Here is a 24,605-nt window from a genome sequence, read left to right as displayed (position 1 = left end):
GTGAGAGGATCATCCAGATACTACTAGAAGCTGGCTTTGCCATCAAGAAGAGCAAAGTCAAGGGACCTGCCCGAGAGATCCAGTTCCTGGGAGTGAAATGGCAAGATGGACGGCGCCAGATTCCCACTGAGGTCATCAACAAGATCACAGCTATGTCCCCACCAACCAGCAAAAAGGAAACACAAGCTTTCCTGGGTGCCATAGGTTTCTGGAGAATGCACATTCCTGAGTATAGCCAGATTGTGAGCCCTCTTTATCTGGTTACCCGAAAGAAGAATGATTTCCACTGGGGCCCTGAGCAGCAACAAGCCTTCACCCAGATCAAGCAGGAGATCGCTCATGCTGTAGCCCTTGGCCCAGTCAGAACGGGACCAGAGGTCAAGAATGTGCTCTACTCTGCAGCCGGGAACCATGGGTTGTCTTGGAGCCTTTGGCAGAAAGTGCCTGGGGAGACTCGAGGCCGACCACTGGGATTCTGGAGCCGAAGTTACAGAGGGTCTGAAGCCAACTACACTCCCACAGAGAAGGAAATCTTGGCTGCCTTTGAAGGAGTTCAAGCAGCCTCGGAAGTAATTGGCACAGAAACACAACTCCTCCTGGCACCCCGACTACCGGTGCTGGGGTGGATGTTTAAAGGAAAGGTTCCTACTACCCACCATGCCACTGACGCCACATGGAGCAAATGGATTGCCCTCATCACTCAACGCGCCCGTATTGGAAACCTGAATCGCCCTGGGATTTTGGAGATAATTACGAACTGGCCAGAAGGTGAAAACTTTGGTCTCACTGATGATGAGGAGCAGGTACAAGTGGCAAGGGCTGAAGAAGCTCCACCATACAACCAACTACCAGCAGAGGAGACCTGCTACGCTCTTTTCACTGACGGTTCCTGTCGCATCGTAGGGATGAACCGGAAGTGGAAAGCAGCCGTATGGAGCCCCACACGCCAAGTTGCACAAGCTACCGAAGGAGAAGGTGGATCGAGCCAACTCGCTGAACTCAAGGCCGTTCAGCTGGCTCTGGACATTGCTGAAAGGGAAAAGTGGCCAAAGCTCTACCTTTATACTGATTCATGGATGGTAGCCAATGCTCTGTGGGGCTGGCTGGGAAGGTGGAGGAAGGCCAACTGGCAACGTAGAGGAAAGCCAATCTGGGCTGCTGATATATGGAAAGACATTGCCTCTCGGGTGGAAAAGCTGACGGTGAAAGTCCGTCATGTAGATGCCCATGTCCCCAAAAGTCGGGCTAATGAGGAGCACCGGAACAACGAGCAGGTAGATCAGGCAGCAAAAATAGAGGTGTCAAAGATAGACTTAGATTGGCACCATAAGGGGGAGTTGTTCCTGGCTCGATGGGCTCATGATGCCTCAGGTCATCAGGGCAGAGATGCCACCTACAAGTGGGCACGAGACCGAGGGGTGGATCTAACCATGGACAGTGTTTCCCAGGTTATCCATGACTGTGAGACGTGTGCTGCCATCAAACAGGCCAAGAGGGTGAAGCCCCTATGGTATGGTGGGCGGTGGTCCAAGTACAAGTATGGGGAGGCCTGGCAGATTGACTACATCACACTGCCCCAGACACGCCAAGGCAAGCGCTACGTGCTGACCATGGTAGAAGCCACCACTGGATGGCTGGAGACTTTCCCTGTACCTCATGCCACTGCCCGGAACACCATCTTAGGCTTGGAAAAACAAGTCCTGTGGAGACACGGCACCCCTGAGAGAATTGAGTCTGACAACGGCACCCATTTCAAGAACAGCCTTATCAACACCTGGGCCAGAGAACATGGTATCGAATGGATATATCATATTCCCTATCATGCTCCAGCTGCCGGCAAAGTTGAACGGTGCAACGGACTCCTTAAGACTACCCTGAAGGCACTCGGTGGGGGAACATTTAGAAACTGGGAAATTAACCTGGCAAAAGCAACCTGGATGGTCAACACCCGGGGGTCTGTCAATCGAGCTGGCCCTGCTCAGTCAGAACCCTTACACGCAGTAGATGGAGATAAGGTCCCTGTAGTACATATGAAAGGTATTTTAGGGAAAACTGTTTGGATTAATCCCACCTCAGGCAAAGACCAACCCATTCGTGGGATTGTCTTTGCTCAAGGACCTGGTTACACTTGGTGGGTAATGCAGGAAGATGGGGAGACCCGCTGTGTACCACAGGGAAACTTAGTCTTAAGAGAGAACTGGGTGTAAGATTTCATGGTGTGCAGATGGAAATAGAATAAGGGGTGGATAATGTCCTGGGTTGTAAGATAAGCTTGTATTCCATTTGCCATCTGTCGAAGGCGAACCGGTTGGACAGGTTTTTTTGTTATCTCTCTCAGAGACAATGGTTTGTGTATACACCTTTGACTGATTCAATGAAAGGCTGAAAAAAAAATGTAACACCGTGAGGGGTCCCACCCAGAGGGGGGAAGCAGCTCTCCCTCTTCTTCGCGGGACTCCGAGAGAAGCAGCTCTCTCTCTCTCTCTCTCTTCGTGGGATTCCGAGAGAAGCAGCTCTCCCTCTTCTTCGCGGGACTCCGAGAGAAGCAGCTCTCTCTCTCTCTTCGCGGAATTCCCAGAAAAGCAGCTCTCGCTCTCTCTCTCTTCGGCGGCACTCGCAGCGAAGCAGCCGGCGCGCGCTGAGCCGACGGCGGCGGAGCTCAGAGGCAACCCCGGCGCAGAGGAAGACCGGCCCCCACTGCCACCAGATCTTCAGAGGAAAATTATACCCTTCTAAAGATCACCACTTCAGCTGCAACTCATCAACTATTGCAAGGGAAAGCAATTGTCCCAGCAAAACCTGATACTGGCATTCCTCAGGTTCTAGACTTTTTCTTTCACTAGTTTTGTTTGTACCGATTGCATTTGCCTTTTTAAATTGTTGTCTAGTTTTCTCCTAGTAAAGAATTGTTACTCCCACTCCCATATCTTTGCCTGAGAGCCTTTTAATTTAAAGATCCTCGTAATTCAGAGGGAGGGGGGTTTGCCGTTCTCCATTGCACAGGAGGCTTTGCCCTCTTTCACAGACTCCTGTCTTGTCTAACCAAGACAGCCTGCTAAGCCCATAATACACCTGAAACTGCAGGTACAGGTGAGAGCCAGAATGAATGGCTTAGTGGGACTGGATATCCCAAGCCCTGGTACATATGGAGCATTTTTTTTGTCAGTATAATTATTTGCTGATGTGATTTTAACCAAATTAATATTGATATCTACTCTACTTTTAGCATAACTATGATACCATAGAAGTGTTCTACGGGTGGTACAGCTTTGCAAAATAAATCATAAATTGTCAGGAATATGTTAATATCCATAACTGTTCTCCAGATGGCTCCACTGGTTTTTCTCTGAACATGCACATGAAGCCAAGCAGGTCATGTGCATGCAGAAGGTGACACCCTATGAAACATGCTCCTCTTTCCAAAATTACCTGCCATTTGCCCATTCATGGCAAATTCCTTCCCTCTCTTTTGTCACTTTTAACTGACATTTCTAACAGTTACTACAGGTTTTCAGCTTGCAGACTATTTTCATAGTCATTTGTTAAATATGTCCTGGCTTCTTGAGGGAGGTCAGAGTTGCGTTCTGGCTTTGTTGAGCTATTGCTTTTATAAACATAAGTTTTGGTTCTTGCACATCAGTTCTTTTACAATACAGAGAGTTTTTGCAGTCTCACCTACTGAACAAACTGGAGAGGTAATTGTAGACAACATGTGCAGTCTTGTGATAGCTCACCAGCAAGCTTCAGACAAACTTATCTGTCACAGAAATTAGCTGCAGATACCTCAAAGAATGAGTAAAATTGGGATATCTGGTCCCAGGCAAGTATCTTAAATCGGCTTAAAAATTGAAGTGGCTGGGAGTAGATGCTGGTGGTGTTTCTCTGTGGGTTTACAAAGGTTGGTTAACAATTTTGTGTTCACTTTGTGATTCACTGTCGTGGTTTGACACGGAAAAAGAATTTTCCCGGAAGGAAGAGGTTGACTTGGATATTGACCAATTGAAGGTGGACACGCCTCTGAGAACACAGAGGGCTTAAAAGCAGAATTCCCAGGAGAACTTGCTCTTTTTGGTTCCGGTCAGCGCGCAGTGCTGTGCTCTCCCCTGCCCGGCCGTGGCTGGGTGGGGAGGGGAAGGGCCATGGCCTCACACAGGTAGGCCCAAGGGTGGAGAGACTGGAACCGGGCTGGCCCCCTGCAGATGGAAGGGTGGAGAAATCTGGGATGTCTCTGTTCCCCCCCAGACTCTCTCTCTCAGCAGCAGCAGCTTGTCAGTAGTTCACCACAGGGAAGGAGAAGAGTGGGGCAGCCGCAAGGTGCCCAGCCGCCGCCATGGGAGCTGGAGCTTGGGTAGAGAGCCAGCCAGGGAGTCGGGACTTTTAACCCTTCCTTGAGAAATGAAAGATTTGTGAATGTTTTTTTTCCCCCCTCCTCGGTTTGAAAGAGAGGAAGAGAGAAACCTTGGACCCTGGGATGTTAGAAGGAGGAATTTTAGATGGGAGGGGGTGAAGGAGTGGCTTTTGCGTGGACTTTTTCCTTGGTAGCCACTGAGTGAATCAATCTTCTCCTCCAAGAGAGCCTGTATTTTTGGAGGATGTCAGTGAGTCAAGAGACCTGCTTCAGCTGGGAAAAGACAGAAGTGGAGTGAACAGAGGAAAGTTAGGGGCTTTGTGGTGGTGCCCCCTGTCCTCAAAGAAGGAGAAGAGAAGAAGATCTCTGTTCTTGGACCCTCGGCCCCAGGAGGAAAATGGGAAAATGGGGGGGACTGTGGTCCCAAAAAAATGTAAAACTGAACTGTTGTTTGGGTTTTTTCCCCATCTTGGCAGGGCATCCTTGAAAAGAAAAATCCTAAAAGCAGTCTGTACATCCATGCATTTGGCGGTGAGAGCACTGTGCATGGAAAGGAGAAGGGTCACCATGGCAAACCTTTTTTCTCCGGGCGGTGCCATGTGTGACATGGAAGCACAGGATGTGGCAGCTTTGTGTCCTGGGGGTCTGTGGCACAGGAGAGACTCTGTTCCCTGGATGGACTGAGTATCGGTTGTCTGGAGGGTGGAAACCTGATTGGGGTCCAGATTGTGTCTCACTGTGGTTTGTTGGAGTTGGGTGGTGGGAGGAGGAATGTTTTGCAAGGTTTTCATTTTGATCTTTGTGTGGGGTTTTTTTCCCTTTTTTTCTTTTATGGTAGTAGCTTAATAAAATTTTTTCCTGTTACTAAGCATGGGCCTGCTTTGCTCTGTTGTCGACTGCATTTCACAGCATTCAATTGAGAGATTGCATTTTCATGGGGGCACTGGCATTGTGCCAGTGTCAAACCATGACATTCACCTTTCAGTATTCAAAAGTTCTTAGAATCCACTTACATCCCACCTTCCTATATATTGGAAATGGAAAAAGTTGCCAAGCAAGGAGATACCATTCTGGTGTCTGGAATAAAAACAGGGAATTGTAAATTAAAGGCAAGACTTCAGGAAAGCATCTATAAGGTAAGATTTCTGAATGTCAGAGGGGAGGACTGATTTCTGAATGCGTGAATAAACATCTGTTTTTCTGTTGTCTCCAAAATGATCTTCATATTAACATTAATTTTTTCTTCATTCTTGCACTGTGTGCACAGAGCAGATCTCTGTACCATTCACTGTCCCTTGCATTTTGTTGTGACAAAAGTCAAGATGAAACTAAAGAGCCAAATAATAAAAATAAAATTGCAGCAAATAATGTTTTTCACTTCCAGATTCTAAGTTCCTGCTTCATGGTCTTTTTCAAACAAATGAGCTCCTTTTAATGTGGTTACTTTTCTTTCCCCCTCTATCAATAGAATGTACAGCCTGCAGAAGTCACATTGCTTATTTTGGAAAACATATTTTTAAATCCAACATATGACATTTATCTTCTGGTGGGAACATCAATTCAGTACAGAGTTCAGAAACCGAAGCAAGGGAAGATCACAGGTTTGTTCTATTCTCATTTATTTTTATCTTTTAATGCTTTGTGTGAATTTTTATCAGCTGATAAATTTTTAATTGTGTTTAAGCTACTATGTTAATGTTTAATACTGTTTTCCTAAGGCACACAGTGATAGAGCTGTTTAGCTCTTTCCGTCAAAAAAATTGTGACTCTTAAGAATATACTCTTGCAGATTTGTCAAGGATGTGGAGACAAGGGTAACTTAAAATGAGAGCTAACACTGTCATTTTAGTTGTTGACTGTCACTAAGGAATTGACTGACTTTCTTGCTTCAATCAAATTTAGATTAGTAACTTCTCTAACAGAAAATGTTTTATTGGCAAATGGATTTTCTCCACAAAGTGAAGCCTTTATAAATGTGGGTTATCTGGCTTTATGCCCATTTCAAAATGCAGTGCCTTGAGTTTTCTCTCCTTTTTTCCCTTTCGGCTTTTTCTTTCTTTTGAAGCTGGAAATCAGTTGAATGTTAGGTTGAAATACTGAGATGACATTAGTTGGGAATTGCAGTTTTACAGACATTAAATTTGCCAAGAAACTGGTTTTGTGTGTGTGATGTGAGGACAGAAGTGCTATTTTTACAAGTCACTAGAAATATTGATTTAATATGTGCACTAGGCATCAGTAAAAAAGAATCAGCAATAATTAGCAGCAGATAGCCACTGCCACACCTGCTTTTATTGTTTCCTATGTTTTGTTTCACATCCAGAAATAGCAATGCCATCAGAGCAGTACGAGCTGCAGCTCCAGAACAACATCCTCCATCCCAAGGGAGATCCCTCCCGGCCAGTTGCCAAGCTGGACCAGGCAACATCCACTGTGACTGTGTTGCAGCAGGGCCAAACCAACCTCATCCTGGTGCACAAGAGTATCCTTCCTTGGGAATGCTTCTCCAGCCACCACTCTGTGGCAGGAGACAAGCTTTCCACCCTTGGCAACACAGAAGGTTCAAGTTATCCTCATTTGTATTCAGAGTCTGGAAATCAGGAGCTGTGGAAAGCAGCACTGCTGTGAATTCAGTCTCAGCATAGCTGTCTGATGCCTTGGAATGCTTTAACAAATTGAGTTGGCAAAAAGATCACTTAAATCCCCTCAGTCACTGTAGAAATGTATGGGGCTTTATTTAATGTTTACATTTCAGTCATTATATTCTCTAGTGAGATCTCTCCAAAGTGCTCACTGTCCTGCAGTGAAGTGGGGAGAATGTTTATTTGCAGTGCACACTTAGCTTTAGAATAGCCAAAGAGGCTTGAGGAGTCCCAGGAGAATGCTGATCTTGGCTCATGCTGAGCCATGTGTTCCTTGGCTGAGCCGCAGGTATCCGCATGGAGGGGGTGTCCCGGCTGCCCAGCAGCACTGTCTGTGTGGTAGCTCCTGCATATTTGGGTTGGTATTGCTGCAGTCTTCTGGCTGAATCATGCAAGTTCTGGCCTTGTCTCTGTGATTTTCATGCTGTATCTCCACGCTTCCGTTCACTGTTAGCTTTCACAGAAAAGGAATTTTATTCATAAAAGTAGCTCAGTGTGAAATAGGTTTTACGTATTTTCTTTTATCTCTGTAGTCAGCAGTTTAAAATAATGAATGTTCATCTGCAGAGTGTGGGCACCATTAGATAAAGAGGCTGTTGGTTTGTGCTGTTCAATATTTCCTGTTTTGCAGGATTTACAGTTCATCCAGGTGACAGATGGGTCCTGGAAACGGGCAGACTTTATGAAATTACAGTTGACGTGTATGATAAATCAAGCAATAAGGTGTATTTATCTGATGTAAGTTGAAATGTTTAGATACTTTTCTGTGGCTGTCTCCTAAATCCTGACTTGCTTTGGAATTATTTGAGTGATTTCTTACTTACATTGAGAGAGGAAAGTGCAAAGCTTGTTGTTTCTTGCCTCTTCATTTTTTCCTTTGTTTTGTTGTTGTTACTTTATAAAAATCAAGCACTCTGGGTGATTCATGTGAAGTTACTGGAGTCTGAAGTGCTGTATAAAAAAAATGGAAGTTGGACAATGTCTTTCAGGTTGGATGGGGCTTGGAGCAACCTTAAATCACCTAGTGCCACCCCTGCCATGGGCAGGGACACCTTCCACTGTTCCAGGCTGCTCCCAGCCCCAGTGTCCAGCCTGGCCTTGAACACTGACAGGGATCCAGGGGCAGCCACAGCTGCTCTGGGTACCTGTGCCAGGGCCTGCCCACCCTTGCAGGGAAGAGCTTCTTCCTTAATTCTATATACCAGGTACCAAATACACATAGTTCTTAAACTGCAGAGGAAACGAAATTTAAATAATTCAGTTGCAACAAGAATAAATTTATTTAATTACTGCTTTTGAGAGTATTTGATCTAGGGGAATATTATTTTATTTCTCCATAATTGCTTTTTGGGATACAGATCTGAGTTTGAGCTAGAGCTTAGTAGTGTGCCTTTGAGACAGTATATTCATGGGTTCTTTTGTGTTGAAGAAGGAAAAAAATAGAAAAATACTGTAAAACATGAATTACTTAGTGGTATAAATATAGGTACTTTCATGTTAAATTACATTTAGCATGAAATTTAAAAAGAAACTTTCTGCAGAGTTAATGTCTCTGAAGGTAAAATCTTACTGAAAGACAAACTTCCACAGGGAGAGTTCTAATCAGTTTCAGCAGAATGTCTTTGAACTGTGTGATTAAACATTTGCTTACTGACTTCTTGTTGTATGTTTAGGGCTTTCTGTTCCCCACTGATATCAGCCACCTGCGGCAATTTCTATTTCATGTTTTGGTTATAGAAGATCCAAATTACTACAGAGCTGTCCGGAGAACACTTTGAGGTGCTGCAGTCCTCTCTGAATGGGGCCTGTCATTATGTGGTGGCTGTAAAGGCAGGTCAGACCACGATTGATGCTGCACTGACATCAGTTGTTGACCAGGTGTGTCTGTGTGAAAACTCCTCTGCTTCACTGGTAGGCCTAAAAATAATTGAGCTGTGCAGTAGTGACTTCCTGGCAAAAGGAAACCTAAGAATGACATGGGTCTGAGCTGTCTTTGTTTGAACAGATTAAGAACCAAATTCTAAAATTCTTTCTTCATGAAAACTGCCAATTGAGTCAAAAGAAGATTTGCTTACATTAAAGACTGTGGGATTTTGCTCCCGAGCATGTGGCAAACTCCTCTTAGGGCAGTGGTGCACAGCACTGATTTCTTTTCTTGTGGCAGATCCTTGTGCTGGGCAAGGGGCCTCTCACAGGCTGAGGGCAGTCAGTTACATTGGGGAAGTTTGCTATCAATTGGTAAGTGCCCTTAAACTCTGGAATGACAATTTGCCAAATGTATCAGCCTGCACATTTCTCCAAATTACTATTCATTAACTTTCTGCTGGTTGGGCAGGCTGCTGAATGTATGGCTAACTAGGGCATGTGGTGTGGAAGTGAATTGCTTTCACTTGAAAATTCAACACTTCAACCCATTTGCTGTAAAATCAATTTAGTGATTCATTGGGCAGGATTTAGTAGCTCCTTCAGTGTGATACACCTCAGTCATTTTCTGTGTCAGAGATGTTCTCTTCAGTGGAAGAGCATCCCTTGAGAGTTGTTTTTCCCTCAGAAGTGCAGTAACAGTGTGTTGTGCCAGAGGGTTGTAGCACTGCAGTGACAGCAGAGCTGTGAAGGCCAATGTGTGGGAGGGAGGGCTGAGCAAGGGCTCTTTCAGGCTGAATTTTGTACACAGTGGGATGAGCAAGGAGTAAATATAAGTGTTGAGCCTCCAGATTGGTTCTCCAAGTGAGGTCTCAAAATAGGAGCAATGAAAGAGTATCTTTTTTCTTGCCTTTTAAATTAATGTGGGCACCTGGATCTTCATAACAAAAGCACTCCTTTAGTACAGTGGCACACCTTGCTGCCAGGAGCTATTTGCTCACTGGGAGCTCTGTTCATAAGTGGTCCTAAATAGTTTTCCTTCCTCTCTGAGGTGTTTTCAAGAACATGTCTGTACCTAAGGACTAAACATTAACTCTGGGAAGCTCTGTGGTGCCATTTATAACACCGTGGTTTTGCACTTTGCAGGATGGAGGTGTTCATACCTTACCAGTTCCAGTGAGAAACCAGCAGGATGTGGAGATCTATGTTCCAATATTGCTTGTACCCAGCATTCGGATGTTTCCTTGGCAGGCAAAAGCAGGAGTCTACCATCCAGGTATGCCAAAGAAGTACCCAGCTGCAGGGTGTGTAACTCAGGCAGGCACACTGAGGCCTGACACCCCTGAGCTAGGGCTGACTGTGGATACTTCAGGCACAGTGGCATCCAAAATGTAACTTGCAGGAACTTCATGGGACGTTAATTACAGGAGTTGATATACAGTTTTAAAAAAGCACCAAGAAACCAACAAACATAAAAACCCCACTGACTTGTACCTCTTGTCTTCCCTTCCTCTCTCCCTCATGCATGCACCACGCACCTATGCCTGGAATGGTTTGGAATTCCAGGAGCATCTATATGCAAAGATCCACAGCAATCATTAGAGGCTGCCTTTTGTTGGCAAGGATGGGAAATATGAATGGGAGTGTGAAGTGACTACAAAGAAGTGACAAGATTAATTAGCAGCACTCTGCCAGCCTTGGACATCAGTATTCCTCAGTGGCCACACACCTTGTGCTCCTAATACAAAGTTCCAGGGAGGCAAAGGCCGCAGCTTATTTACAGAAGGGATGATTTCCATGTTTACTAGGTGTGTCTCTGCTCCCAAGCTGTCAGTTATTCCTTTTGCTTCATGAAGCAAATGGTTTGTATGCCAGTATCCAGTATCTCCAGTCTAAGTAGGGAAAAGAAAGTTGTGCTTTCTCAGCCCAGACTCTTATCCCAGGCCAGTGATACCCAGACCCTGCACTCAGGTGTTGGATGCACAACTCCTACCTCTCCCTTTTAGCATAAAGTAGTGCTCAGTGATGGATCTGTGTTAAGTAAACTATAAGCAAATAGGCAGCAGGACACTTGGTGCCAGGCTCTTCTCCCAGGTAACAACAGATAGGATGAGAGGAAACATCCTCATGTTTAGCTTGGATATTAGACAAATTTTTTTCACAGGAAGAGTTGTCAAGCCATGGCACAGGCTGCCCAGGGCAGTGGTGGAGTCACCATCCCTGGAAGGGCTCAAAAATTATGGGGTGTGGGACCTGAAGACATGGTTCAGTGGTGGACTTGATAATCTCAGAGGTCTTTTACAGCCTTACTGATTCAGTGACTCCATGGAGAGAATCAATCTCACAGGATTAAATTGCATTCTCCAGTGTGAGTCTAAGGGCAGCTACACTGAGTTAAGCCCTGCATAGCTCTACTTGTCTGTTCTGTGGACTTAGTTTGGTTTACTTCGTGCTATGCCTGACCACACCAGCGGAGTGTGGTAATCTTAGTACTAAGTCTGCATTTGCAGTAGTTGATAATTCTGCTGGAGTTTTCCCAGTAAAGGAAAGGAAATGTGGTTTTGTTTCCTACCTCTTTCACAGTTCTATTCTCACCTTATCTTGCATATATAATGAAGTATTTCACTAGAGAACATTCCTTCATGGTACTGCAATAATTGTCTCGCTGTTCTTACTTTACTCTGATGTTTTTCTATAAAAACATATAAACTTTTTTCTCCCAAGATTTAAATTTTGCTGAAACTGAGACCTTTCTTCTGGTCTCTAGATTCCACAATACACCTGGTCGACAGCATACACACAGCTCAACTGTTCCTGCCTCTCCATCAGAGTTTGCCTCCCACTGCATAGCTTCAGTCAGGCTATTTCAAATGGGTGAATAAAGTTTCTCTGAAAATAAATTGAAAGGGACATTTGGATCTAGCCAAATTCTGTTTATAGCTGAAGTAACTCGCTCCAGATGGTACCAGAATGCCTGGCAGGTTTTCCTTTGGCATCTGTCTGGTTTGTTGGGGGTTGCTTTGTTCATCTTTGTTCCAATGAGATGGTTTCTGTTGCCTTCCTTCGGCGCAGGCATGAGAGGTGCAGAGCAGCTGTGGGAGGTGGGCACGTGGAGGTTCCTGGGGAGGGCACTGCTCCCAGGTAGCAGTGTGGAGCTCCTGCCAGGCTCTGGCTAATGGTGAAGCTGCATGGGAAGCTGCTTTACCCTTCCTCTCTCTCCTCAGTGCATACTGACTGTCAGAGACAGAAAGTGTAGTGACATGTCTGAGGTTTATGGCAGGGACCTGAGACTTCATAGTCATTAAGAATTGGGTATTTCTGTTTCATGTTTTCTGCTCATCTCCCTGTTTCAACTGAAACACCTTTACAAATATGCTGAGCCCTTGGATTCTTTCAGCCTTTCTCACCACATCCCATGCATCTCCTGTAACACACCTCTGCCTGTTTATTTGTCTGTGTCCTGTAATCAGATTGTGCATGTGCTCTGAGAAAGGAAGAAGTGAAATGACCCTCCTCTTCATTTTCTTTTTTTTCTCTTTCCCTGGTAAAAATTACTAGCTAAGCTCCTGTATAATTTAGATTTGTTTGTTTTCCACACAGTCCCTCTAGAGAAGATTTATCACCTTGTTGATTTTTAATTATTAAATAGGTTAAAGGAAATGCTGAGGAAGTTAAAGAAATTAAAATAATTTACATTCTAAAATAGCTCCACTGTTCACCCATGTTTTACTGTAATGGAACTTTTGACATTTGTTTTGGTGTGTGAAGGAAGCTGAAATTAAAATGAAAGGTAGAAATCTTCTCATCTCTCTATTGCTTATTAAATTCTGAGGTGTTATTTGTATGTCCTATTCTCAGTGCATTCCTGGTTTTCATGCAAGATATCCAAAGCTGTGGAATGTGAAAACCATGTCCTTGATTAAAAGTTTGAAAGATTTTTCCCTCTGTATTTCAGGCTCAGGGTGGAAGTGGCAACTTCAGCTGGTCCTCTTCTAACCAGGCAGTAGCCACAGTGACAGTCACAGGAGTGATGAGCACGGGGAGTGATGCTGGGGTCAGCATTATTCGGGCGTTCGACATGCGGAATCCGCTGCTTTGTGGCGAAAGGAAGGCAAGAGATTCATTGTTCAGTGCTTGTTCTTGAATGTGGCTTTTGGAAACAGCAAAAGCACTGAGAATGCCATAGGCAATCCCCTTCCACTTCCTGCCCTGTGGCAGGTTAAGTGATTCCTTTCAGTTTGTGCTTTAGGGAATCCAGCATTGTCCAGTGCATTAACCTGACTCCCATTTTTGTGCCTTCCTGATGCAGACAAGCCAAACTGGAAATTCATTCTGTAGGGTGATAGGTGGGTGCTCTCCCTTGATACCAAGGGGTGACAGTGGTTACCAGGATGTACAAGGAAATTTCTGTCTGGAGAAGTAACTGAACTGAGCACCGTGCTGCAGACGGGCTGCAAATACCCGAGTTGGCCAAGAAAAAACAATACTTTAGGAAAATTAGGAGAAAATGGCAATAAAAACCATAGCTCCCAAGAGGGATTTTGTGGTGTTTCTGCAGACCATCCCCTGTTCTTAGGTCATGGTGGTCAGTGTGTGTGGTTTGGAGCGAGGAGAATGCAGGAACAGTACATATGGTGGCCCCAAAGAGAGGGGTGTGACATTAATTAAAATCTGTTCAGAATTTAGCTTACACACTCACTCTGGAATAATTCTCTGAACAGCCTAAGATGCTGCTTTTTAGCAGTGCAACAGTTACCAGCTGGAGACACAGGGAGGAAGATTTTTTCAGCTAAAACTTCTTATCCTCAAACATAAGTCAAAGCCTGAAGACAGAAAGAAACCTTCTGACCATGTGAGCTTCAGAGCAGTGTATTGCACAATCTGAATAGGTTATTTTTGAATGCTTTTTTTTCCTGTTTTAGGAGCTGTCTTCTGTGTGAACAGCTCTTCAGAGTTCTGTTTACTGACCTCAGTGAGTCAGTTTTTAGTAGTAGTAGTTTTAGGAGTAGTTAACCCACACAGATTACAGCTTTAATTCTGTCCCATATAGTTTGGTATCCTGAAGCCAGTTGCAGAAGATTAAGTAGTTAAGATCCTGCAAATAAAAGCTGTGATTGCTGTGAAATCTCTGGTCTGAGGTAGGTTCTTTAATGGACGCTAAACCTCTCCCAGTTGGTGATGATAGCCCCTGGAGATAGCACACAGCAGTCCACACTTCAAAGTCTGTAAAGCAGAGGAGAGAATGACAGGAGCAGCAGTAAAAGGGAAGCTCACCAAGCTGCTGTGGGCTTGGGCTGGCGTGGAGCAGAGCAGTGACCCAGCCTGTCCCTGTTCCGTCCCTGGCAGGTGTACGTGAGCGAGCCCAGCGCCATGGAGTTCACTTCCTGCAGGTGGAGGCACACGTGGGGCAGGTGCTGGAGCTGCCCCTGAGGATCAGTGGCCGGACCAGCGTGGACAGGGGCGAGCTGGTCCCCCTGAGCGACTGCTCACAGCTGGAGCTGGGGGTGGAGCTGGAGAACCCTGGCGTGTTCAGCCCACTTGAAGGTGCTTTAACTCCCTCCCTGGTTTGGAAGTTGGTGACAGGTCACACCTCTCCCAAGTCACACTTCTCCCTTAAATCACTGATTCATAGTTCTGTACAGTATCCCCACAGAACTGCCAACCTCAGAGGGGAGGGGGTCTGAGTAGTTTTAGTTTGAGGATATATTTGCTTTCTTATGCAGAATGGTTTGAGTTGGAGAGACTTAAAAGTTCTTCCAGTCCCACCCTCTGCAATGGGCAAGGACACATTTCACCTGTCCCAGGCTGCTCCAAACCTTGTCCAGCCTGGCCTTGGGCACTTTCAGGGATCCAGGGGTAGCCACAGCTTCTCTGGGCACCCTGTTCCAGAGCCCTACCACTCTCTCAGCCAAGAATTCTTTCCCAGTATCCTGTCTAAACCTTTTTTTTTTCAGCTTGAGGCCATTCTCCCTTATCCTGTCCCTACATGTCCTTGTAAAAAGTTCTCTCCATCTTTCTGGTAGGCTGCCTTCAAACAGCTGTGTTGAATTTGATGACCATGCCTGGGCATTTCTTTCCAATTAAGCTCTTGTATATTTTTAATTTATCTGACAGGAAGACTTAAGCCAACTGCTGATTTTTGCAGTGGAGTGAGACTGAAGGCTGAATTTCAGGGGTACACCAGGCTGGTGGTTGTGTACACCCACGGGCACGTGCGCCTCAGTGCCAGTATCGCCATCGCCTCTTATCTCCCACTGAGTGTGAGTCTGCTTCCTGTGCTCCTGGAGAGATCCAGGATCCAGGATCTCTCTGAAGCACCTTTACATGACAGGGAGCAGGTTATGCAAGGAATAGGTTTGAAGAACTGAGGTGGGTGGGTTTACATTCCAGCACTGGCTGGTTCAGTGAAGAAAATAAGAAAGAAGCTGAGTGCAGGGTCAATAGATGGAAATACAGAAGAGGCTGCTTTGTTGCCTCATCTGCAGAAGCCTAGCACTGACTGCAGGCTGAAGTCTGAGTATTTCACCATAGCTTTCCCTCAATATGGAAAAAATGTTAGTGCAAATACTACAGATTTGTGTTTATAATTAATGTAATGTGATGTTGTGAAACACAAACTGGAAAGGTTTTTGTGCACTAAATGTCAGGTTAACTGCTGTGGTGGTGAACAGCACAGGCTGTCCCAGGGATGCACATCAGTGCAGAATTTGTTAGACAGGTTTGAAGTAAAATTTGGGTAGGAGAATAACTTCATACACAGAATTGTTCTGGAGAGAGCACTGGCAAGTGAAAGTACAATTTGGTGTAATTTCATCCATTTTAAATACTTCTTTGAAAGTATAGCAGAATACTATCTCTCTGTGCTCAGAAGAATATAGTAAGGGTCTCCCTTTTGCTGTAATCCTTCATGAGAGAGATGTGATTAAAAGGCAGCTAAAACTTGTCTTTGGATCTGTTACTTCCTTTTAATCTAATCCAGCTGGACAGAATCCTTGTGGATTTTGGTGCAGCTCTGTTTTTCGCTAAGTGTGCTGACAAACCACTGCATGGGAGAAATCACAGCCTTATCCAAGTATAGCTGTTCCATTCAGAAGGAGGTTTATTTTGCAGAGCACAACCAAACAGTGTAAATAGATGATTAATTTTCAATTAATTAATTGATTACAGGCTATCGATCCACCATCAGTCGCTTTAGTGACTTTGGGTTCCTCTAAGGATATGTTGTTTGAAGGAGGACCCAGGCCATGGGTCCAAGAACCTTCCAAGTTCTTCAGGAAGGTTGCTGCTGAGGATGCAGAAAGCATTGCCTCCTCTTTACTTGAACGTGCCACACCTCGAAACAGCAACCAGCACTGGGTTAGGGTGCTGTGCAGGAGCCTGGGAGAGCAGGTGAGTGCCAGAAGGGCTTGCTGTTGCCCTCCATCAGGTGCTGAGAACTGGCTCCAGACAGATCTATGGTGCCATATGCCTGTTATGTAGCTTGCTGCTTTTATAATGAGCCAGTAAAGAACTTGGGTAAGTACATTCTTTATGCATTTTGATGCAGATTTTAGAGTGAGCATTTCACAGCATTACATTAAGAAGTGGTTTATGATGGGTTTATTGCAGTATAAACCCAAGTTGTGGAAGCCTTGTGTTGTGGGATGCATTGAACATCCTAATGAGTGCAGGTTCAGTTTGCATGAACAGGATCAGAGCAGAAGGTTACTGAGCAGGCTGACTCCCCTGCCTGACCTGCTCCTCTTAACTGTGTTACCTTCCAGTGTAATTCTGTTTATTCTAACAAATGGCAGCCCCAGGAATTGACTGCTCTACTCTCTGTGCAGCCTTGGTGAGTGTGGCTGTGCTCATTTTCCACTTGGTTTTGTTCTCTCCAACATACAGAAGTGATTTCTCCTGCTTTACTCACCCCCCTCAGCCCATGAAGCTTTTAGCTTCAATACAGTGTTCTTCTGCAATTCTGCAAGGCTTAAGCATTTTGGTTGGGCTGCCAAGTTCCACTGATTTCCTCACTTTGCAGAGTGGAGCTGTTTCTGTCAGTGCAGATTCCAAAGGAACAGGCCTTGCTGTTGGTGTGCAGCTCTGTGCAAGGCTGGCTGTCCCCAGCACATCACACCTGCATGGCTCTTCCCAGCACCAGTGCGTGGGGGCATGGGGCAGGTGACCAGAGCTGCCTCAGCCTTCTCTGGTTTTAGATCCACTTCACTTTGCTGAAGGCTAGAAAAGGAGTGTAAAATAAAAGATAAGATGTTTTTAAACACACTGAAGTGGCTATAAATGCTGCCTTTGGGCTGTTCTGTTCTGTTCTCACTCTGCAAGAACACCTGCAGTTTCCATTCTCAGTTACATGAGATTTGTTGTTTGAATCAAATTTGATAGTAATGAACATGAACACCGAGGAAAGAGTTCCCAGGAACAGTACTTTCATAGCGATAAAGAATTGTTCTTGAGATGTGCTCCCTCTTTTACATCTTCCTGTGTCTTAATAGTGCTGTAAATCCCCAAGCACTGTATTTTTGCTTTTCATTCTGATATCACAGTGTAACAGAGACCTGTGGAAATACAGCGTGCCTGAACTAAACTCTTTCCTCATTTGCTGTTTTCAGGTTATTGCCTTAACAGTTGGGAACAGCCCCACAGTCACCAACCCTTTCCCAGTGGTTGAGCCTGCTGTCGTGAAGCTCATCTGTGCTCTCCCTTCCCGGCTGGCTTTGATTCCTGTTTATGGCAGCCCTCAGCTTACTCTCTCCTGCCCTTTGCTCCAGCAGAGCAAGCAACTGGTAAGCCTGGGAAGTGTCAGGAGAAGAAGGTGTTCTTAGAGCAGAAAACTCAGTGTTTGGAGCTCCATGTGTGAAACATCGCAGCTGCTGCAAGAGGAGCAGTAACTGGTGCTGTGGCCACACTGTGTCCTTGGGGGCCCTGCACAGAGCAGGCTGGGGGAGTCCTGCAGTAAATGGACAAGAGAAACGTGTCGATTATCAGGCATAAGGAACTTTGCTATTCTGTTTTTCTTGCTAACGGGTGTTGTCACATGTTGGCTGCTGAGTAAGCCACATTTTGTTGTGTTAATATTCCCCGGCAAATGTAAAAGTCATCCTCCTTCCCTAAAATGAATCATTTTAAAGAGCTTCTATGTAATAACAAGAGGAGATGGAGACTTTTGTGTATTGTTAGCCACCTCAGAGCTCGCCTGCTTTTCTGGCTCCATTATGTGTCAGCTTACCTTGGTGCACTTCTGTTGCTAATGCATTTCACCAGAGCAACACCAGAATTTTGAGCTTTAACGAACAGCAGTGTTTGTCATAATTTATTTGAATTTTAAAAACAATTTCATTGAGCTGTGGTTCAATTTTGTTGTTGTTGGTTTGGGGATTTGTTTTTTTCTTAAGGTAATTCACTGGCTGAAAAACCCCAAAGCCATGCTCCAGTAAAACCCCCTTAGAGTTCAGAGATTCACAGAATGCTCTGAGTTGGAAGGGACCCAAAAGGATCATGGAGTCCAACTCTAAATGGCCCATACAGGACTTGAACCTACCTGGTGTAAGCAGCACTATGCTCTGACCAGCTGAGAATCTCAGGGCTGTTGGAGCACAGCTGAATGCCTTGCACTGATGGCTCCTTTTAATGAACATTCCCTATGCACTGATGTTGTAACAAACCTCATGAACTCAGCACATGTTTTTTTTAATGATTAAAAAATCCTGTTGTATTGGTTCAGTTCAAAATATTCCTTCTTTTTCAGGTTCCTGTTTCCAATTACCGCAATCCAGTGCTGGATTTGGCTGCCTATGACCAGCAAGGCGGGAAATTTGATAACTCCAGCTCCCTTAGTATTGTGTGGGAATCCACAAATAAGGCCATTGCTCGTATTGAGGCAGAGCTGCCAATGGAGCTGACTCTGAAGGAGGAGGGCAATGGTCAGAAGAAAATGCATGGTATGAATGGGCTGAAATGAGCATTTAATTGTCTGAAGGTCCAGATTAAATCTGTTTGGCAGTGTCTGAACTTGATTAAAGAAATTAGTGTAATCTGCAGTCATACTTCAGTTTAACATCAATGTGCATTTTTTAGTGTGTGCTATTAAAGAGAGGAGAGAAAAGGAACCAAGTCCAATGTCTAGAACATGTCTTGAGAGAGAAAGTTCTTGTCTGATGAGAATGAGCCTAGAGGAGCTGAATGTATTTCTCATCTTTGTTGCATTCTAGGCTTACAAACTGTGGTAGCTGACCATGAGTTTGGAACTGCTGCCATTTCTGCCACTGCCACTGGATTCCAGCAGCCCCACCTGAAGGCAACCAGAGCCCAAACACCGGTAACAGTACCTGGGGGGATTTGCCATTTCCCTGTGGTCAATGCCCAGTGTTCTGGTGGCTTTATTTCCCCCACACACAGTACTGTACAAATCAGGCTGCTCCCTGGTGCAGTCTGGTTCATTCTGCAGAGGTTTGATACTGGCTCATGGTTTTCCTGCTTTCCTCTGCACTAGGTGCTGCTATCCAAATCAAATTTGTCCAAATTCTTGGGAGTTTTTTAACCATCTGAGCAAGGGCATTACAAAGAAGTGTTTCAGTTGGTTTTGTTTCAGTTTAGGGGTTTTTAATGAATCTCTGCTGCTTGTCCTTCACTAAAGCAGCCATGTGCTTCATGCAGCTGTCACTGGGGAAAGCAAATGGATTATTGCCCCTGCAGAGCTGGGTGGGAAAGTTCTGCATGAGCAAAGCAAAAGCTGACTGATTCCTCATATGGACCATGTGTTATTCTGGGCTCTGACTGATGCTCTCTTTTTTTTTCTTTCTGATGCCAGCCATAAGCCCAGGCTCTCATTTTACAAGTCATTAGCCATTCCCTGAAATACTTAGTGTGTTGATACTCAAGCTAGGGAAGAAAAATAGTAAAAGGTAATGATGATGAGCCAAGAGGGCAGGTGTAAACAGCTGGCAGTTTTCTGTTTATGTCACTTTTGTAAGCTGAATATAAGGGCAGGTTTCAGCCTGTGGAATAACCTGACATGTGCAATAACTGACTCTTAAAATATTCTGCTTCCTAACTGGAATTTCTGTTTAATCTTGTTAGCAAGATTTAAGTGGATTTGAACTATATGTGGTACCTTGAAAACATACTTGAGGCAAAAAGTTAAATATGCACTGAGAGGTTACAGGGTTTACCTCAGAGCAGGTAGCAGATGGGCACCAGTAATGTGAAATACTCTGTGGGCCAGGTTCCTCTCAGCTTGGCCCAGGTGTGGCATCTGCTTAGTAAATTCTTTGAGAGGTGATCTTTTTTGCCACTTGGTTCTTGACTTTTCTGTGAGGTTTCTCTCTCTTAGAAATCGAGCTGTAATATGGATACTTGACGTTCTACAATCATTTTGTAGTTCACTTTGCTCTGCTTTGTTAAGACAGTATTATATATTCTTTCTTACTTTTCGAAATAATTAGTAAAGAGACTGCTGTAAACTTTGCCTTGAGTTCAGAGAACACTGGCATATTCTTAAGTTCTGTTCTCTGTGTTTAAATTTATGAGGACTCTGTAGATGCCAGTCCTGCTGCACTTTGTGGGCTCATGAATGAGTTGTTTTTTTTAAATGAGGTGACATGGGTGCATTTTTCAAGTACATCAGCAATGGGCTGCTCTGTTCTGCTTTCAAACCTGCCCATTCTCCTTCCTTGCAGCCAAAAACACAAACAGAAATCTAGTAGATGGGATATTAAGATGTCTTGACTGTTGTTCCATGTTTAAGTGGAACACCCTATTATGCCATTAGGGAAAGATCACATCCTTTCTACATCAAGGAAATAATTCTACCAATGAGGTGAAATGGGTACAGAGTACTGACTTCCTCTAGAAATCTTTTTCTTTTCTGAGCTAATGTTGTTATGAGTGAGTGATTAAAGCTGCATTTGGTCCAGTATTCATGTACTTACATTTAAGGAAGAATTTCTTTTGGTGGCCTGCTAAGAAGCATGAAAAGATGAGTTAGAGCTAGAACACTTTGTGCATGTTCCTTATCATTCTGTATCAACTTGGGCCGTGGCTCAGAGTTAATACCCTGTCTGTGCTTGTCAGACATCATTCACTGATCCTGCAGTGCTGGGCCCTGGTCCTCTGCCTTGGCCAGGGGTGCAGAACAGAGCAGCCCTGAGGATGCCCTTCCCTGTGCTGACTGACTGAGCCCTCTGGATCTTGTGGGCATCTCATCCCTCAGCCTGTGCTCTGAGCTTTGGTTGCCTGCTTTAAACGTCCTCCCTGCACACACAGGACTCTGCAGTGTTGTGCCTCTTTCTGTAACTGCTACCATTGTTCTTGCAGCACGAGGCTGTGCTCCCAGGGCCTGCCACCATTGAACTGGTGCTTGTGGAAGATGTGAAAGTGAGCCCCACTGGGCTCTCCATCTACAACCACCCTGACATCCAGGTGAGGAGTTACTCTGCTGCTTTCCAGCTGCAGGGAGGAAAACATCACACGTTACTGATGCTTGAGATGCTGCTCAGCAACCAGGACGGCAGCTTCGTGCTGAGAATCTTTGGTGCCAGGGAAATCCTGGATAGCCTGGAGGTGAGGGCATTCCCAGGGAGTGTCTCAGCACAGCTGAAAGCATTCTGAGCTGTCACATGCAGCTTTCTAATGCGAGGCACTCCCTGCCATCTTCACCCTGTCAAGGTTTATTCCTGAGATGATTTGGAAATGCTCATCTTGGAATGATGATTATTCCTCAGTTTTCACTTTTCACAGGATCCCAGAATGCTTTTGGGTTGGCAGGACCCTGAAGCTCATCCTGTTCCAATGCATTGCCATGGGATGCCACTCACTCACTGGGTTGCTCAGGGGCCCACCCAGCCTGGCCTCGGGTTTTGGGCTCGTGCAGGTGTGGCAGGCTCACCTGGGCATACAGCCTGGCATGTGTGAGCCAGCTCACGGGTCAGGAAGCAAAAACCTGCTTTACCCCTGTGGGGAAGTCTTGCCCAAGTAAGTGTGTGACTGACTGCCCATAGCTCACACAGCCCATTGAGGCTCTGTGGGTTTTGGCTGTGTGGGGTTAGCCCAGACCTGTGGGTGGGGCAGGTGAGAGGCAATAGGCAGGGGGAAATGCTGCAGGTGTCACTGTAAGGGTACACCTGACTCCTCTGGAGGGGTGAATTGCTCAGTGTTTCTGTGGAATTGCCCATTGCTGGCAGCTGGCCTGGAAGAGGGAGCTGTGCTGTGCTGTGCCAGCAGTCTGTTCCAGGTTGGATGTTCCTTGTGCAGGTGAAATGCGAGTCCCCAGCCGTGAAGGTGCTGGAGAAGGAGAAGTCCTATGGGCTGCCCAGTTATGTGGTGTACACTGTGAGCCTGGCTGATCCCAGAGTTCCCAGCCAGGGCTCCCTGTTCACCAGTGTGACTGTCTCCAGACCCATGACAGACCAGTGCATCACCATCCCAGTGACAGTGATCTACCTGACTGACAGAACCACTGCACCCGTGAGTTGTAAGTTTAGCTCTGCACTCCGTATGCCAGCAGGAGCCTTTAATTTCTCTGATGTTTATGAGGTTAACTCTTAAAGCAGGTTGGAGAAGATGCTCCTTTTAACTCAATATTGCCTCCTCTTAATCAATTCTGCAGATGAAGCCAGTCTCTTCCAGCAGTTTGTCGAGTCTTGCCAGGTGATGATCTTCATGCTTTTTGCACTCTTAGCAGGGACAGCTGTTATGATCATAGATAAGAGAAAGAAAGATTGCACAAGAATATTTTTCCATAGCTTTTTACAGTGTGTTAGCTGTAAGAATTGATTACTCTGGCCATTACACTGGAATTGAATGTAGGAAGGTCTGTAATCAAGAGTGGCAATGAAAATTCTTACAGATGTGTTGAAGTTACAGTGAGCTGCAGGCATGGTTGTACACACAAGTGATGCTTCAGGTAAAATAAGGCAAATTCAAGTGAATGTCACTTGCTGAGGGGAAATGTACTGTGCCCCCCTCAGTCTTAAGTCCTGAACAGGAAGACCCACAAATTCTGATACTTGCAGGGTACCTTTCCAAGAGGCACTGAGCTAAAGGGATGATTTCACTTGGAATGGATCATCAGGTTCATTGCCAGTGTCCAGCAGATGCTCAAGAGCAGTTGTTTGCTCCTTCTCCCACCATTCATTCCCAAGCCTGAGTGTTGTCTTCTCCTTCCCCTGTTTCAGGTTCCATCGGGTCACCTGCACATTCCTTCAGCTCCCAGGCCTCCAGCAGGCAGAGCAGCCCCTCGGCCAGGCTCTGGAGCACGGGTTACGCCTCTCAGTAGGGGCAGCACGGCTTCTCCTCGTGGCAAATCAAAACAAATGCACAGCTCAGTGCCTTAGCAAGCTCAGCAACTTCAGCAGTTGGGATGTAATTCAGGTTTGCTCTGGAATATTACTAGGTCCTTAATTTATTTACTTTTTTTTACTATTTAGGGCTCTGAGTTTATTTTTGGTTTTTATGTCAGTACTTCGATTCTCAAAAGCTTGTTTTATCTGTTGTTTTTTGCTGCCTGCACAAAAAGCAATGTTTAGGCTAGTCTGGCTTTCTTGCATTCTTCAAGCAACTAGAAGTTATATCTAAGAGCAATAACAGTTTTTTATTTACTTTTTATAAAAGTGAGATTTCTTTCTAATGAACTTTTTTTAAAAGGGGGAAATTAGAAAAAGAGGTGAAATATGAGCCAGAAATTTTGAAGGATTGTTTATTTTGAAGAACTGGTTTTTATTTTGTGTTCCAAAAACTCAGGAATGCATTGCACTGATAAGTGTTCTTTGTTTAGCCTTACACTGGGATTCACCAGCACAACATGCTGGTTTAGCATGAGAAATGCTGAAACAACTGTGAATAATTTAAAAGTTTTTTTACAACAATGATTGGAAAAGGAATAAAAAAAAAGAAACCCAGAACTTAGTGTGAGTTCCTTTGGGTACAACTGCAGTATTCCTTGGTACTGTAAACACTTTTCTGAACTGGGACTGTGAAAGCATGTGCCTTCTAAGTGCACCCTTCTTCTGGTAGGAATCCTTTCTTTTGAGGATATAATCACATCCCTGTCACTTTTCTTTGTGAGCAGGGTTTTGCAGCTATCAGATAAGGGTTTTGTTTACATATATCAGGCATCCCACTTTTAACTGTGAATAATATTCTGGCTCTCTGAACTTTGCCAAGGACCATAAGGAAAGTGAAATAACAAAATACTTTGTGTGCAGAACTATGCAGGCAAATAGATGAATGGAATGCAAACCCAGTGCATGACATAGAGTTTTGGTTTCACACAGTGTTAAAAACAAAAGGATTGTTACATGAAATTGTATTGAGTCTTGTTTAACATACTGGCTAATTTTGGAGAAATTGTGCCTTAAGTGCTAGTACTACTAAAAAAGGTCAGTTTGGATGTAGATAATCAATTGAATCTATATTAAGGCTTTTTTAGACTTCTTTATTTTGAATTTTCTTGTGGTACAGTTGTTGAGAGTCTAGCACTGGACTATATTATTTAAATCTGTATTATTTAATAAAGCTTTTAAAGATTCCTTCATGTTGCTGTCAAAGAATTTTTTGCAGTTTGGCTGCTTAGAATTTAGCATTGGGCTGTTGTTTGAACTTCACTTCCTACAGCCCCTCAGTGTTTGCAATCACAATTTTCCAATCTTAATTTTCTCTCTGTTGGCAATGTAATGTTTTGAAATACTTTGACAATTCTTCCACTAGTATTTGCTGTCAGAGATTTCTTCCAGTTTTCAGGAAGCATCTTCAATTCCTGC

At 44.7% G+C, this 24,605-nt stretch overlaps 2 protein-coding genes across 2 annotated transcripts in view; one reads left to right on the top strand and one right to left on the bottom strand.

Moving 5' to 3' along the window:
- The window catches only part of LOC110484679 (uncharacterized), a 351,442-nt gene that overhangs the window by 132,842 nt on the left and 193,995 nt on the right, over nt 1–24,605 (bottom strand). The window lies entirely within an intron of this gene.
- Nucleotides 11,928–23,122, top strand: LOC144248434 (nuclear pore membrane glycoprotein 210-like). The gene is given in 12 exon segments (XM_077790602.1): nt 11,928–11,954; nt 12,809–12,964; nt 14,200–14,239; nt 14,242–14,397; nt 14,968–15,113; nt 16,021–16,242; nt 17,460–17,633; nt 18,596–18,788; nt 19,059–19,165; nt 21,163–21,408; nt 22,099–22,318; nt 23,022–23,122. Coding segments are annotated over 12 exon segments (1,788 nt in total).

Source organism: Lonchura striata, unplaced genomic scaffold, assembly GCF_046129695.1.
Source record: "Lonchura striata isolate bLonStr1 unplaced genomic scaffold, bLonStr1.mat Scaffold_123, whole genome shotgun sequence".
NCBI classification, from domain to species: Eukaryota; Metazoa; Chordata; class Aves; order Passeriformes; family Estrildidae; genus Lonchura; species Lonchura striata.
This window is presented reverse-complemented; position numbering and strand designations above follow the sequence as displayed.